The following is a 14,793-nucleotide window of genomic DNA, read 5'->3' as shown; positions in this document are numbered from 1 at the left end:
TCCCAAATCGACATCACGTTCTACCTTGTATAAAAATAATTTGTATACTTAGTCTTTTCTACTGCATCGTAACATCCCTTTTTATATTCTGCAGAGTTACCTATGGTAGGTGCAGAGTGTTTTAAAAAAGGGAACATCACACCGAGAAGCATATGTACACATTTGTAGAACAAAATAGATTATAAATGAATGAAATAAAGTTCTAAATTGCTGTTTTCTGTGTTGTATGCTTTATTATTGCCCTTAGTTTCTTGCCTTCTCATTATAATTTATATACTTTTGCCAAGATTTACTAATGATGTTGTTTTCTGAACTAGATCCTGTTCTCTAGGATCTCTGGCTAATGCATCTTTATATCTTAATTTAAAATCAGTTTTATGAAGTCTTGACTCCTGTTACACATACAATTTCCACTCTTAAGTAGCTTACGATTTTGGTAGGGGAAATAGTCCTGTAAAATTATAAAGTTAGACACTGTAATATAGCATTATAATGGTAGCAGTAGAATTATATATGGAGTAAAACATGAATACAAAGTGGATGATAACTGTTGGTGATTAGGGAATGTCAAAAAAGACTAGTTGGAGTTGGTTTTGAAGTATAAATAGAACTTCTCCAGGTGAAGTGCACGGAGGTAGTACATGCCACCCATGGGTATTCATATCAGTAGGTTTCACTCCAGGAATTGTAATCAGTTTTTGGACGGTACATAAGCCTCAGTTCTGCTTTCTGTATTTTCGTATTTAGTTGTCTTTCTCATCTTCAGCCGTAGTGATTTAAATCTTTACTTTTTTCAAGCCACTCCCTTTGAGCTCAACAAATGGTTTTCAAGTTCCCTGAAAGAATCTGACATGAGCTTCCTTGATTTCTTGCCATTAAATCTGTGAACTAGCCCGAACCTGTTGCCATCCTTTCTTCTTTTACATGGTGTTTTTAATTATAAAAGAAGTTTACTGCTTCCTAAAGACAGTCGCTCCTCTTGGTGTTCTGGATTTTCTTCCTGCCTCCTCCAGGACCAGTTACTGTCATTCTGTGCCATTGAGATTGCTTTGCTTCATGGATAAATCAAATGGACACTGTTTTGGTCCTTATCTTACTTGATCTTATGAAAGGTTTTGACGTTTGAAATACTTTTCCTCATGTGGCTTGTGAGTTGCATGGTTTTTGTTTGTTTTGTTTTTAAATTTCCGTATTCTTTAAGTGCTCTTTTTCAGCTTTCTTTAGATGCTTGTTGTCTTCATTGTGTCCCAATTCAGTGATGTACTCCACTCTTGTCCCCACAACATTCCTAAGGAAGTAAATATTCCCATCGATAACAGTGATTGACTGTCAGGGATCTGCCAGTGATGGCGATTAGGATTGATAGGGTTGGTGAGTAGATGCATAGTTTGAAATTTTGTGAGATGTTTCTGATGTGATGCCTGTAAGAATGAGAAAACTATAAAAGAGAAGCATTAGGGATATTCTCTCCTCTGATTCCAAAACCAATGATTAGTATCCAGCCTTCACTATGTTTGATCTTTGTAATATCTTTGATACTACTGGCCATTTACTTTCTTTAAACTGTCCATTTTAGTTTTTGCCATTCTCTCCTCTTTTTCTTTCTGAACATTTAATTGCTTTCATTTTTATCTTTACCCTCAAATGTTGGTGTTTCCCTGCTTCTGAATTATTGTCCCCATTTTTTTGTGCATTCTAAAGTGGCTTCCTAAATTATCTGGTCTTTTTCTCATTGTTTGACTATTAATATCTTCGTACACAAATATACACATAAATGGTCCTTACCTCTCTTCTGAGCTATAGAACCACTGTCTACTGGACATTTCTATCTTAATAGTGAACAAGCACTAGTAATTCTGCATATGAAAAATCTGCATGTGGTACACACTGCTATATTTAAAATGGGTAACCAGCAAGGACTTACTGTATAGCATATGGAACTCTGCTCAATGTTACGTGGCAGCCTGGATGGGAAGGGGGTTTGGGGGAGACTGTATACATATATATGTGTGGCTGAATCCCTTTCAGCCACACATATATATGTGTGGCTATTCACCTGAAACAACATTGTTAATCGGCTATACCCCAATACAAAATAAAAAGTTATTAAAAAGGCCTGTGTATGAACAGATCGTATAGATTCTGCACATGAAAAAGTGAAATCAATTTTTTTCATCCCTCTCCTCTAACCCTTTGCTCTAGTAGTCTCTGTTATCCTAATTGTATGTGGTAAGTTAGGTGTATGTTTGTTCTCCTATAGTTTATGAGTTCTGTGGAGGCAGGGGTACATTCATATTCATGTTTATACAAAGATTACATGTCCTTTAATCAAGAAACTTGGAAATCATCTTTTAATTCTTGGTCTAGCTAATCACCCATTTTCAGCTTGTGTCTAAGTCCTGTGCATTGTAGTGTCTGAATATTTGTCACCTTTGTCACTTCCTTGACATTCTTACTGCCACTGTGTTTGGTCTCCATCCTGTCACTTGGGCTGTTAACATAGCCTACTGGCTCCTGTGGCTCTATTCAGTGAGTATGCTGGTAAACCAGCTGTCTGGGAAAATAGCAAAATCTCTGCTTTTGTATTATATGCCAATTTTCATGGTATCAATACCCATAGCATGGTCAGTTTGAAGCCTACATGATATGTCAACTGGCTCACACAATTCCTGAAAGTTTAACAGTTGGCTCTGAGAAGTCAGTCTGAGCCAGCCCCAGTATACCACTGCGTGGCTAATCCCTTTTCAGTCATCATCCTGCTGCCAGAAACTGTTCTACAACACAAGGCTCACAGCACTCTTTCTTGGCTATAAAACCGTAAATGGGGTATAGTTTGAACATTTTGCTTGTTTTACCAGACTCTTTTCAAACTGCACCTCAGCCTTCCTTTGGAACCTCAAATCCTGCCATTCTTTACCCTTTCTGTCAATATCCATTGTGATCTAGACATACTGAAGTCAGTATTATCCTTATTCCTCAGAATATACTATTGTATTTGCTGCCTCTAAACCTTCGCTTTTAGAATAACCTTCTCCACTTGTCTGCCTGGCGGGATCCTTGATTCTGAGAATTGCTTGGCAAACTGTAAGGAAATGGGGTTCTCAGGATTAAGGCCAAAGTAGTAGTTTCCTTCTTTCACTCCACTTCGAGAGTAGTCAAGAATGAATCTCTGCTTTTAGCAGAATGATCCTTGTAGCTGATATATAGATTAATTCATTCAGTCAGTATTGAATACCTGCTGTGTGTCAGGCATTGTTCAGGCTCTGTGGGTGTGGTAGTACAGAAAACAAAGACTTTGCCCTTGAGAAGCATAGTGAATATAGACAAAGTTTTTATAAAAGTACTCTATATTATAGCTTGTTTTATAATCTCTTGTCAAGGCAGTCTTACCTATATCTACCATATGGCTAGGAGATAATCCTTTTTACCTACATTGACTTCACTTCTGTATGTCTATTTTTAATTCATAATTCCATTTTCCTTTCACACATTAGTGAATTTCTATACAGAAAGTTATCTTAACAGCTATATTCACTCCTGTTTTCTTTCTCTTAAGGGCCTACATTCAACATGGTTTCTGCTTCCTTTTACTTATTTCACTCATAAATCCAAAATTTCAGTAATACCTGTAAGTTTGTATGTGCCTAGTTCTTTTAAAATTTCAGATTCACTTTATTGTAACAGTATTTGTGCATTGATCTGGAGATCCTGGAGACCATAATTTTCAGATACAGTCAGTTTTCTTATTGTTGTTGACCTTGTTTTCTTGTGTTAAAAACTGTTGCTAGTATTTTTTTTCAATCTTTTCTCAATATTTTCTTTTACTGGTAAAACTAGCTTTTTTGTTGTTTGCTAATCATGTCCAACTCTTTGTGGCCTCATGGACTGCAGTATGCCAGGCTTCCCTGTCTTTCACTGTTTCACAGTTTGCTCAAACTCATGTCCTTTGAGTCAGTGGTACTCTCCAATTGTATCTCCTGCTGCCCTCAATCTTTCCTAGTATCAGGGTCTTTTCCAATGAATTGGCTCTTTTCATCAGGTGGTCAAAGTATTGCAGCTTCAGCATCAATCCTTCCAATGAATAGTCAGGGTTGATTTCCTTTAAGATTGACTGATTTGATCTCCTTGTTGTCCAAGGGACTCTCAAAGAGTCTTTTCCAGCATCACAATTTGAAGGCATCAATTCTTTGGTGCTCCTAAAAACTAGCTTTTAGGAGTATGCATAGCGGTCCAGAGGTGGACTCGAGCTAGACTGCCTTGGGTTCAAACAATGAGATGGTCAAAGTTTCATGCCTTATCTCTGCCCGTCTCTTCACCCGTGAAATGAGGAGAATGATATTTCCAGCAGGGTGGTGTGCATATAGAGTAAATTAGTATGAGTTCCAACAGGTCTGTGTGTGTATTGAATGAGTTAGTATGTATAAAGTGCTTAGGCCAGTACCTGATGTGTAGGAATATTCTTAGTAAATATTGCCACTCTTCTGCTGTTGCTACCATGTATTCCTTCTTCACAACAGAAAGCCTTTTCGTTAGTTTTTGGTATATAGAAAGATCTCAAAATATGTTAACTGTGGTTACAATTGTCCTGTTGTTTAATTTCTGTGGTTTTGTTGTTTTTCAGTTGCTAAGTCATCTCTCACTCTTTGTGACCTTGTGAACTGCAGCACACCAGATTTCCTGGTCCTTAACTGTCTCCCAGAGCTTGCTCAAACTCATGTCCATCGAGTCGGTGATGCCATCCAAACATCTCATCCTCTGTCATCTTTTTCTCCTCCTGTCCTCAGTCTTTCCTAATATCAGGGTCTTTTCCAATGAATGGACTCTTTCTATCAGGTGGCCAAAGTATTGGAGCTTCAGCATCAGTCCTTCCAATGAATATTCAGGGTTGATTTCCTTTAGGATTGACTGGTTTGATCTCTTTGCTGTCCAAAGGTCTCTCAAGAGTCTTCTCCAGCATCACAGTTTGCAAGCATCAGTTCTTTGGCACGCAGCCTTCTTTATGGTCTAACTCTTATTTTTGTACACGACTACAGGAAAAACCAATATTTTGGCTGTGTGGACCTTTGTCAGCAAAGTTATGTCTCTGCTTTTTAATACGCTGTATAGGTTTGTCATAGCTTTTCTTCCAAGGAGCAAGCATCTTTTAATTTCATGGCTGCAGTCACCATCTGCAGTGATTTTGGAGCCCAAGAAAATAAAATGTGCCACTGTTTCCATTTTTTGCCCATCCACTTGCCATGAAGTGATGGGACCAGGTGCAATGATCTTCGGTTGAATGTTGGGTTTTTAAGCTAGCTTTTTCACTCTCTTCTTTCATTCTTATCTAGAAGCTCTTTAGTTCCTCTTCATTTTCTACCATTAGAGTGGTATCATCTGCATATCTGAGGTTGTTGATATTTCTCCCAGTAGTCTTGATTCCAACTTGTGATTCATCCAGCCCTGCATTTTGCATGGTGTGCTCTGCATATGTTAAGTAAGCAGGGTGACAATATACAACCTTGATGAATTCCTTTCCCAATTTTAGACCAGTGTTGTTCCATCTGTGGTTTGGTGCCATGTGATTAATAATTTTTCTTATATTTTCCCTAGAGTGTTACAGTGATTTTTTAAATGAAGACTTTGATGTAAAGACTTATACTTCTCAATCTATTCATCAAGCTGTAATTGCTGAACAACTAGCAAAACTTGCCCAAGGAATCAGTCAGTTGGATAAAGAACTACACTTACAGGTAATTCCAATCTTCTAGAGCATACAATTTATTCCAGAGTGATTATATATCATTTTATAATCCTTTTATTATTTAATCTAAATGCATATTTATATGAACAAATGTATATTTTCCCACGTATATATATATATTTTTAAATTTTTGGCTGCACCACACAGCATGTGGGATCTTAGTTCCCCAACCATGGATTGAACTCACGTGTCCTGCCTTGGAAACATGGAGTCTTAACCCCTGGACCACCAGGAAAGTCCCTCCAAATACCTTTTTAAAACGTTTTCTGGAAGCTACTTTTTGTCAGTTGAAAAATGGATATCCCATCTCCCCAAGACCTTTTATTCATACTTTGTTTTCATCATCTCATCTGATATGGAGGGAATATAGGTTGGCAAAAAATAGGATGTCTTAGGGCTTTCCTGGTGGCTCAGACGGTGAAGAATCCACCTGCAATGCAGGAGACTCAGGTTTGATCCCTGGGTCAGGAAGATCCCCTGGAGAAGGAAATGCAGCCCATTCCAGTGTTTTTGTCTGGAGAATTCAATGGCTAGAGGAGCCTGACTGGCTACAGTTCTTGGGGTTGCAAAGAGTCAGACATAGCTGAGTGACTAACATTTGATAAAGATAATAGAAAATGGAATTTTGGAAGCAGAATAGTGTGTATAAGGAAAACTGTTCCCATCAGGAGTTCATACTTCATGAACACAAAATGTAACATTTGATGAAATTGCAGATAGTTGATAAATTTGTGGTGGATAGGACACAAAAGGGGAGTTATGAGATAGGTCTGAGTCTCAGTTGTGCTGTTACCTTTCATATTATATGATACGCTTGAGTCTTGCCTTTTTTTTCTGAGTAGGCACTTAAACATTTAAATTAATGAACAGTTGCATGAATAAATGAACTATTTAGTAGGAAACCTAGATGTGGTATAAAATGAGACATGTTCCCTTAAACTTTCTTATGTCTTGCTTTATCAATTAAAAGAGCTACTTGTTTAGGACTGGGATGACATCTAAGGTCAATTTAACTGTAAAATTCTGATTATATAGTTAGAGATCAGTTATTTATTGGGAAACATTTATAGTCAGTTTTAATAGTCTGGTTTGCTATAGTTTGTGGGAATAGAAAAATGAACATATTCCCTAGCTCTCTAAGCATTCACAGACCAGTGGCAGATACAGACAGAAATAACAACAGACAAGTGATACCTATTTTAAATAGAGTAATACACATTGTTTATGGGGGCAGGGGAAAACACTTTTAATTCGGCCTATGTTTCTTGGGGTAGCTTTTTGCAGAAGCCACCTGAAATTCTTTCTACCTTTTTGTGGTTGGCATTTTCCTTATCCTTCGCATGTAGTAACTTCTCTGAAGGAATCAGTAAAAACTATTTAACATCTCCCAGAGAGGGCAAGTTATACTTAATAGTAGTTTTGGATGTGGGACTGAGAAAAATCTCAGTCCTGGTATGAGGTCTGAACCTGCTATAATTGTTTTTCTGCAGAAGCAAAATTGGGATAATGCTGACCGAACTCATAAATAAAATATAATAAAAATAATTTAAAATATCAGTGAGATGATTTAAATTACAAAAGATGTGTATCAGTCAGGACTTTAGTACAGGAAACAGAAACTACTCTAGGTATTCAAAGCAGGAAGATACTTAATACAGAGGATTGGATGGACAGCTAATAGACAGGGTGGAAGGATCTGCCGTGGATGCAGCCCAGAGGCCTGCAAGCACCTGCTGTTAACTCCCATGTCCCTGCTGAAGTTCAGCTTCTGGGTGCTTGAACTCTGGTAACTGAACTCTGGAACGATGAATAGGGCTATCTTGGCTAGCCGTTTCTAAAGCCTCAGGTCTCAGGATCTGGCTTACTAGCTGAAACAGTAATGGAAAAATAGCTTTCCTCTTCTGTCTTCTAAATCTCTTGGAAATTCATCCAGTTGATTGCAGGGGAGACTATAACAGTGTAATTTTAGGTTTTTCAAACTTTGCGCAGCGTCACAAGGGACAAAGAATAGAGAATTAGAAGAAAATCATTGTGTTAGGATGGATGCATTAATCACCATGTCAGTGGACTGGGGAAAACTGAGAAGTCTTCCGGATAAGAGACATAGGAGACCAAAAGTAACAGTTATGTGATAGAGGAAATTGCTAGAATGACAGTGACATCTGGCACTGGACAGAGTGGAGGATTTAGGGTTCCAGTGAATGAATCTTTGCTGATGAGGAGCTTCAGTTTACAGATTAGACAGGAAACTTCTTATTCATTGTAATAAAGGATTCCTGGATTATTCTAAAGATTTGCTTGATTTCTTGATGTTTCTAGGATTCTCTTGCATGTAGCCTTTAATTCCTAACCTTTTTTTTTTTTTTGATATAACATTTCACACTGCCCTAATATTCTTAGAAATATCAGTCTTCCATGGGAAAAGAGGATTTGCTGTGACATGGGGAAGCTGGAAACAGAGAGATGTTCAGGAAGGTGCTGATTCTGCCTTATCTTTGCAAATTAGAATATGGTTGTGATGATGCTGATTAAGTTCAAGAGCTAAAAGAACCTGCTGTTTGAAAACACTCTTTAAAAGGAAAACATGTATTAATTAGTGTGGTGAGAAGTAGCAGGTTTTTGTTGTTCAGTTTTGGCACATCTTCCTTCTGCACACCCTACTAGGAAAACATTCGGCTAATGAAAAGACTTCTTTAGCACCATGTCGAGCTTTAAGCGTGTTTATGTTCCTGCCAATCAGACATCTCAAACACACCTTTCTTACTTGTATTTTTTTCTTTTGTATTAGCATTTTTCCCCTTTCCATATAGAGAGAGACCTTCAGTTCTACATTGTGGTTACAAATCAAAATACCTAATACTTGTAATGCTGATTATTCATTCTTGATTCTCAGGTCATTGCGAGACATGAAGATTTATTGGCACAAGCAACTGGAATTGAGTCTTTGGAAGGTATGTTTCCATTAACTGTTATACTTTGTATAGAGCTTGCTTAGGGCTTGGTAAGTTTTCTTGTGAAGGATCGGAAAGTAAATAATTTAAGACTTTGCAGGCCATATTATTTCTGTTACAGCTATTAAACTCTGCTGTTATAGAGTGAAATCAACTGAGTAATATGTAAATGAATGTGTGTGGCTGTGTTCCAACAAAACTTAAGTAAAACTTTGCGGTCTTACTAGCACATGTGTCCGACTTTTTGTGACCCTGGACTGTAGGCTGCTCTGTCCATAGGATTCTCCAGGCAAGAATACTAGAGTGGGTTGCCATGCCCTCCTCCAGGGGATCTTCCTCACCCAGCGATTGAACCTGTCCCTTACATCTCCTGCATTGGCAAGCAGGTTCTCTGACCTTTGAGCTAAATTCTCTGGATTTAAATCATTGCTTAGCCTCCTACTAGATGTGTGAGTTTGGACAGGTTACTTTCTGTGCCTGTTTTATCCATAAAGGAGTGTTAATATGTACTAATATGGTGCTAATTTGAATTAACAAAATGCTTAGAACAATTCCTAGTGCATATTTAGTGCTTTTATAATTGAGTTAATGAAAACAAGCAGAAAATTCCAGTGGTTAACGGTTAGGACTCCGCAGTTTTCACTGCTGAGGGTGCAGGTTCAATCCCTGGTCAGGGAACTAAGATTCAGCAAGTCACATTGTGGGGCTGAAACCACTGTCCCTCACCACGCCCTGCAAACCCCAAACAAAGTCAGCTCCACCAAAGTAATGGAAATAGGCTTCAATTCTTTCATTATGTTTGATTTCTTTGAAATGCTTTTCAAAACTGAAAGTATAGTAGAATAATGCATTGGATTTTTATTGTGAATTCTTCTACTTTTGTTTGACTACTTTTATGAATTTTTCATTCTGTTAAACTACATCTCATAAATATGAAATGCTGATACTGTATTTTCCATCACCACTTATATTGTGATTACATTATTAATCACTGTACATCAAAAGAAAGCTAAATGATTTTTCCCTTTGTTGGTTGAATTCTTGAGGAAGAAAGATATTGCCTTTTGTGAGGCAATATTCTTTAATGCTTCCCTAGTATTTCTTACACACACTCAAAGGTATTATTCTCAGCATGTACACTGTTTCTAATGCATCCTGATGAAGAACATAGTATTTTAAAAATATTAGTTTGTCTGTTATTTGAATGTTTAGGATAGATCCTAAATTATGGGAAAATTAAGAGGCTCTAGGTACTGACTTACTATTGAAAGTTAATTTTTTTAATCTCATAGTATTTTATAAGTTTCTGGAAGCAAGAAACAATACCTTGTTTTTAATGGTAATTTTTGTAAACAAATGATAAATGATTTTTTTCCTTTATAAAACCTATAGGGATGTCATGGTAGTATGTTGATTTTGAGTTTAAATATTTGTAGATAAATCATCACAACAAAAATACTTCTTACTGTGGTTTTCATATATATGCTTAGTTCTTTTTTTTTTTTTTAATTGGCTGCTTCATGCAGCTTGTGCGATCTTAGTTCCCCAACCAGGGATTGAACCCGGGGCTACGGCAGTGAAAGTGCTGAATTCTAATTGTCACAGTCTTTGCAGGGATTGGAAGATAATTTTCAGACATGAGGCAGAATGAGAGAATAGAGCTTATAGTGGGAGACACTTAGAACAGCAGGCCAGCTCAAGGGTGAGCCGATGGCTTTTGTGTGCTAGTAGCCTCAAGACCAAGTTCTTGCTGGGTGGCGTTAGGTGATTGTTTAGGGTGCTATAGGGAGGTTCTCAAAGAGTCGGACGTGACTGAGCACAGCACAGGGTGCGTATTTATTTTAAATCTAATATGGGGTCAGGGAACTGGAGCTGGCTGGTTTAGACGGGTGGAATCTCATGGCAACAATTGCTGTGGGGCTTGGTCAGTTCCGGAGATGACCTTGGTACAAAGCTCCTCATTTGTGACCCTGGTCAAAGACTTTATACCAATGAGTTTGGTATAGAGCTCCACATTAGCCACTGGACCGCCAGGTAATTCTCTCTATGTGTTAAGTTCTGTAGTGTGCTGATTTTCCCCTGAATGCTTTTCAGTGATTACAACATTTAAAATATGTTATTTGACTGAGTTTGAATGATTATCCATTGGATGAGAGTATGCAGTACAAAGGCTGACTTCTGTAAATTCCTATGATAATCTAAAAGTATTCTCCAGATTATCTGAACATAAGAAGTCAAGGTATGAATCAGTATTTATGTTAGCATGATGTGTATTTCTAAGCATATTAAAATTTTTAAGATGTGTGTTATGTATTTGAAAATGAGTAGTGTCCCAGCTTTTTACTTCATCTGCTTTTTCTCCTGTATATTTAAAATTTTGTGCTATATAATTCATTTGGAGGTATATTTATTTAGCCTATATTATTAAAATTTACATTCTTGTAGAAACTAACAACATGGTTGAGCAACTACACTCCAATAAAATTAATTAAAAAAGAAAACATTCAGTAAAATCTACTGTGCTTTATCTCCTAAAATGAAATAAAATTTACTCTCTCTGTTCTGTTCATTTATTCATTTAAATTTTAATTGAGAATTTGCTAGATTCCAGGCACCTGTAACCTTATTAAAAAATCCCTGTCTTTATGGAGGTATGTTTAATTGTGCATGTGTGTGTGCCTGTCAGTCACTTTGTGTCCGACTCTTGCGACCCCTTGGACTGTAGCCCTCCAGGCTCCTCAGTCCATGGCATTTTCCCAGCAAGAATACTGGAGCAGGTTGCCATTTCCTCCTCCAGGGGATCTTCCGAACCCAGGGATTGAACCCACATCTCCTGCATTGGCAGGAGGATTCTTTACAACTGAGCCACCCAGGAATCCCAATTAAGCCTATTTAATTAAAAAGAGATTGCTTAATTTATTAATTTATTTGCTCACTCAGTAATTGAGAAATTGTTAGATACCAGGCATCTGTGAACAAAAGCGACAGTCACTGTTCATGTGATATTTATGTTCTAGGTAGGAAATTAGACCAAAAAAATACGTTAGTAGGAAACTTAAGGTATTTGTAAGTTCTAAAAGAAAACAAAATAGATGATGAGATAGAAGGGGAGTCCCTTACTAGCTAGGATGAGCAGGGGATGTCTCTTTGAGAAGATGGTATTTGAGCTGAGATCTGAGTGATGAGAAAGAGCTACCACATGACTCTCTAGGGAGAAGAGTGTGGTAAGCTGAGGGACCAATAAATGGAATTAGTGTGGCATGTCTGAAGGGAAGAAAGAAAAGTCTAGTATGATTAAGAGTTTAGTAAATGAGGAAAAGAATTATAGCTGAGGTTCTTGGAAAGGAATTTTGATTTTCATTCTAAATGCAATGGTAAGCCATTGGAGGATTTAAATTAGAGATATTATGTGATTAATGCTCTAAAATGTTTTCTCTGGTGATTCTATAGGAAGGCAAGAGTAGAATCTGGGGTTCCCATTTAAAAGTTATTAGAGTAATAGAAGTTGATGGTGCCTTGAATTAGAGAGGTGGATGTAAAGAGAGAGAAGTGGGTGGTATAAGACAGGAATAGAGTTGATAGGATTTGTTGATGGGAAATTAAAGGTCTGAGGGAAAAAAACTCACTAAGAGTGATTCCTGAAATTTTAGTCTGAAAAATAGGATAGTTGATGGTGTAAGGATGAGTTAGACTAGAGAGGATCATGACTTTGGTTGGGGCAGATGTTATCTTGGGTGTCTTAAACTTGTCATAAGAAAGTTCTGAACTAAAGAGTTGTGTGTGTGTATGTGTGTGTATAGTTAGGCAGATATAAAGAAAATTTGGATACAGGCACATATGTGTATATCTCAAATCAGTATTTTATTGAATAGATCGAGATTGCATTCAGACCCTGTGTTTTAAATACTAAGGGAGACTCTGGATGGAGAAGCGAAGTTGCCTGAGGATCACCTCTGGGAGCACTCCAGCACGTGGAGATCCAGTGGAGGAGGAGTAGGAGCAACTGTGGTGACCGGAAGGAACCCAGGGGTGTGACGATTTGGAAGGCGGGAGTAAAATGGGCTTTAGGGAGGGAGTGGTTAGAGGCGAAATGGATTTTTGGGAGTTTGAACAGGATCAAGACAGAACTGATGATAGAAATTGGCACCTTGGACATTTCTGGTGACCTTGACAAGGTCTGTTTTAGTGGAATATGTGTGAAAGCTCTCATGAGTGGATTGTGGAGAGAAAAACATATAAGGAAGTGATGATAACAAGGAAGGCCAGTACATTCTTGGAGATTTCAGGTCAGTGAACCATAAAGCCAGCAGAAAAGCATAATTTCTGGGTCCAGAAAGGATTCTATTGAACTGAGCCAAATTAAAACATATTTGTATGCTGATAGGAATGTTCATTAACCTTAAATTACCTCATCTAATATGTGACAACATTCTCTACTTAAATTTATTTATAGAATGCTGTGTTTTAAAACTACCGCTATGTCAGTTGAATATAGAAACTGAGTTTTAAAGAATGGAGTTCAAAATAATTAGATCTGTGATACTGGAAAACCCATTTTTAGGCATATAAATAGTCAAATTTAAGATCTGTCTTCCTGAAAATAGTTCTACAATTTTATAAATGGTTCTTCATTATGTTTTGTAAATAGAGAGTAAAGGCAATAATATACTTGCTCTCCATATGTATTATTTATCTATCATTGGTGTTTAGAGAGAGTATACCAGGAGCAGAGTACATCACCCAAATTGTTCAGGGCCTTGGAAATCAAGCTGTGGACTTTAGTTTTAACCTAGGAATGAGGGGGAGACTGTGGTTAGATTTTAGCAAATAAGTGTTAAGATATAATTTATACTTCTAAAGATCACACAGGCTTTTTTTGGTGTGTGTAATTATAGTACAGTGCACATTAACAATGGGTTTCCCTGGTAGCTCAGCTTGTAAAGAATCTGCCTGTAATGTTGTGGACCACCATTCGATTCCTGGGTCAGGAAGATCTCCTGGAGAAGGGATAGGCTACCCAATCCAATATTCTTGGGCTTCCCTGGTGGCTCAGCTGGTAAAGAATCTGCCTGCAATGTGGAAGACCTGGGTTCAATCCCTGGATTGGGAAGATCCCCTGGTCAGAAGGAAATGGGTATCCACTCCAGTATTCTTGCCTGGAGGATCCCCACAAACAGAGGAGACTGGCAGGCTACAGTCCATTGGGTCACAAAGAGTCTGACATGACTGAGTGACTTTCATTTTCACTTTCCACACATTAACATGGAATTTACTCCTTTCATCATATTAATGCTAATTCAGTGCCATTAAGAAGCATCACTATCCAGTTCCAGATTTTTTTCATCACTACAAATGGAAACCTTGTAACCATTAAGCAGTTACTCCCCCTTCCTTGTGGTGGCGCTAGTGGTAAGGAACCTGTCTGCCAGTGCAGGAGATAGAGAGTCTTAGGTTCCATCACTTGGTCGGGAAAATCCCCTGGAGGAGGGCATGGCAACCCACTCCAGTATTCTTGCCTGGAGAAATCCCATGTTCAGAAGAGCCCTGTGGGTTACAGTCCATAGGATTGTAAAGAGGTGGACATGACTGAAGCAACTTAGCATGTGTGCACCCTATTGCTTGTAAGACTTCTTTAGTGAAGTAAGATTTGGAGTAGAGGAGGACTAGTTAGAGGTTTTTGAATAGTCTAGGTAAAAGATATGGTTCAATTATGATCATAGTAGAAAAAAATGGAAACTTTTTTCAGTTTTTTCCTTTTAACTTAACTTTTTACCCAACTTGAAACCCTTGTAAATTTATAAGGTAATATAAGCTCTTATGTTTTCCTAGGTGTCCTTCAGATGATGCAGACAAGAATTGGGGCTTTACAGGGAGCCGTTGATAGGTACTGTTGTTCATTTTGTAAATAAGTGAAATGGAAAGATTTTTATCCATTGATATTTTGAAGATGATTTTATCTCTCCTCTTTTTGTTTTTCCTTTAGGATGAAAGCAAAAATTGTTGAGCCATACAATAAAATAGTAGCCCGTACTGCTCAACTAGCAAGACTTCAGGTAGGTCCTCATTTGTCATTTCTTTGTAATTTTAGTTCATTTTGTCTTT

General features: G+C 37.7%; 1 protein-coding gene across 2 annotated transcripts in view; it reads left to right on the top strand.

The window, feature by feature from the left end:
* The window catches only part of COG5 (component of oligomeric golgi complex 5), a 295,076-nt gene that overhangs the window by 1,033 nt on the left and 279,250 nt on the right, over positions 1 to 14,793 (top strand). For both annotated transcript variants that reach the window (XM_040260820.1, XM_040260819.1), the window contains exons 2-5: positions 5,590 to 5,729; positions 8,634 to 8,691; positions 14,521 to 14,575; positions 14,675 to 14,744. In XM_040260820.1, the coding sequence (XP_040116754.1) occupies positions 5,590 to 5,729; positions 8,634 to 8,691; positions 14,521 to 14,575; positions 14,675 to 14,744 (323 nt within the window). The remainder of the gene's footprint in view (positions 1 to 5,589; positions 5,730 to 8,633; positions 8,692 to 14,520; positions 14,576 to 14,674; positions 14,745 to 14,793) is intronic.

Source organism: Oryx dammah, unplaced genomic scaffold (assembly GCF_014754425.2).
Source record: "Oryx dammah isolate SB20612 unplaced genomic scaffold, SCBI_Odam_1.1 HiC_scaffold_18, whole genome shotgun sequence".
Lineage (NCBI taxonomy): Eukaryota > Metazoa > Chordata > Mammalia > Artiodactyla > Bovidae > Oryx > Oryx dammah.
The sequence above is the reverse complement of the archived record's forward strand: the minus strand, read 5'-3'. Positions and strand labels throughout refer to the sequence as shown.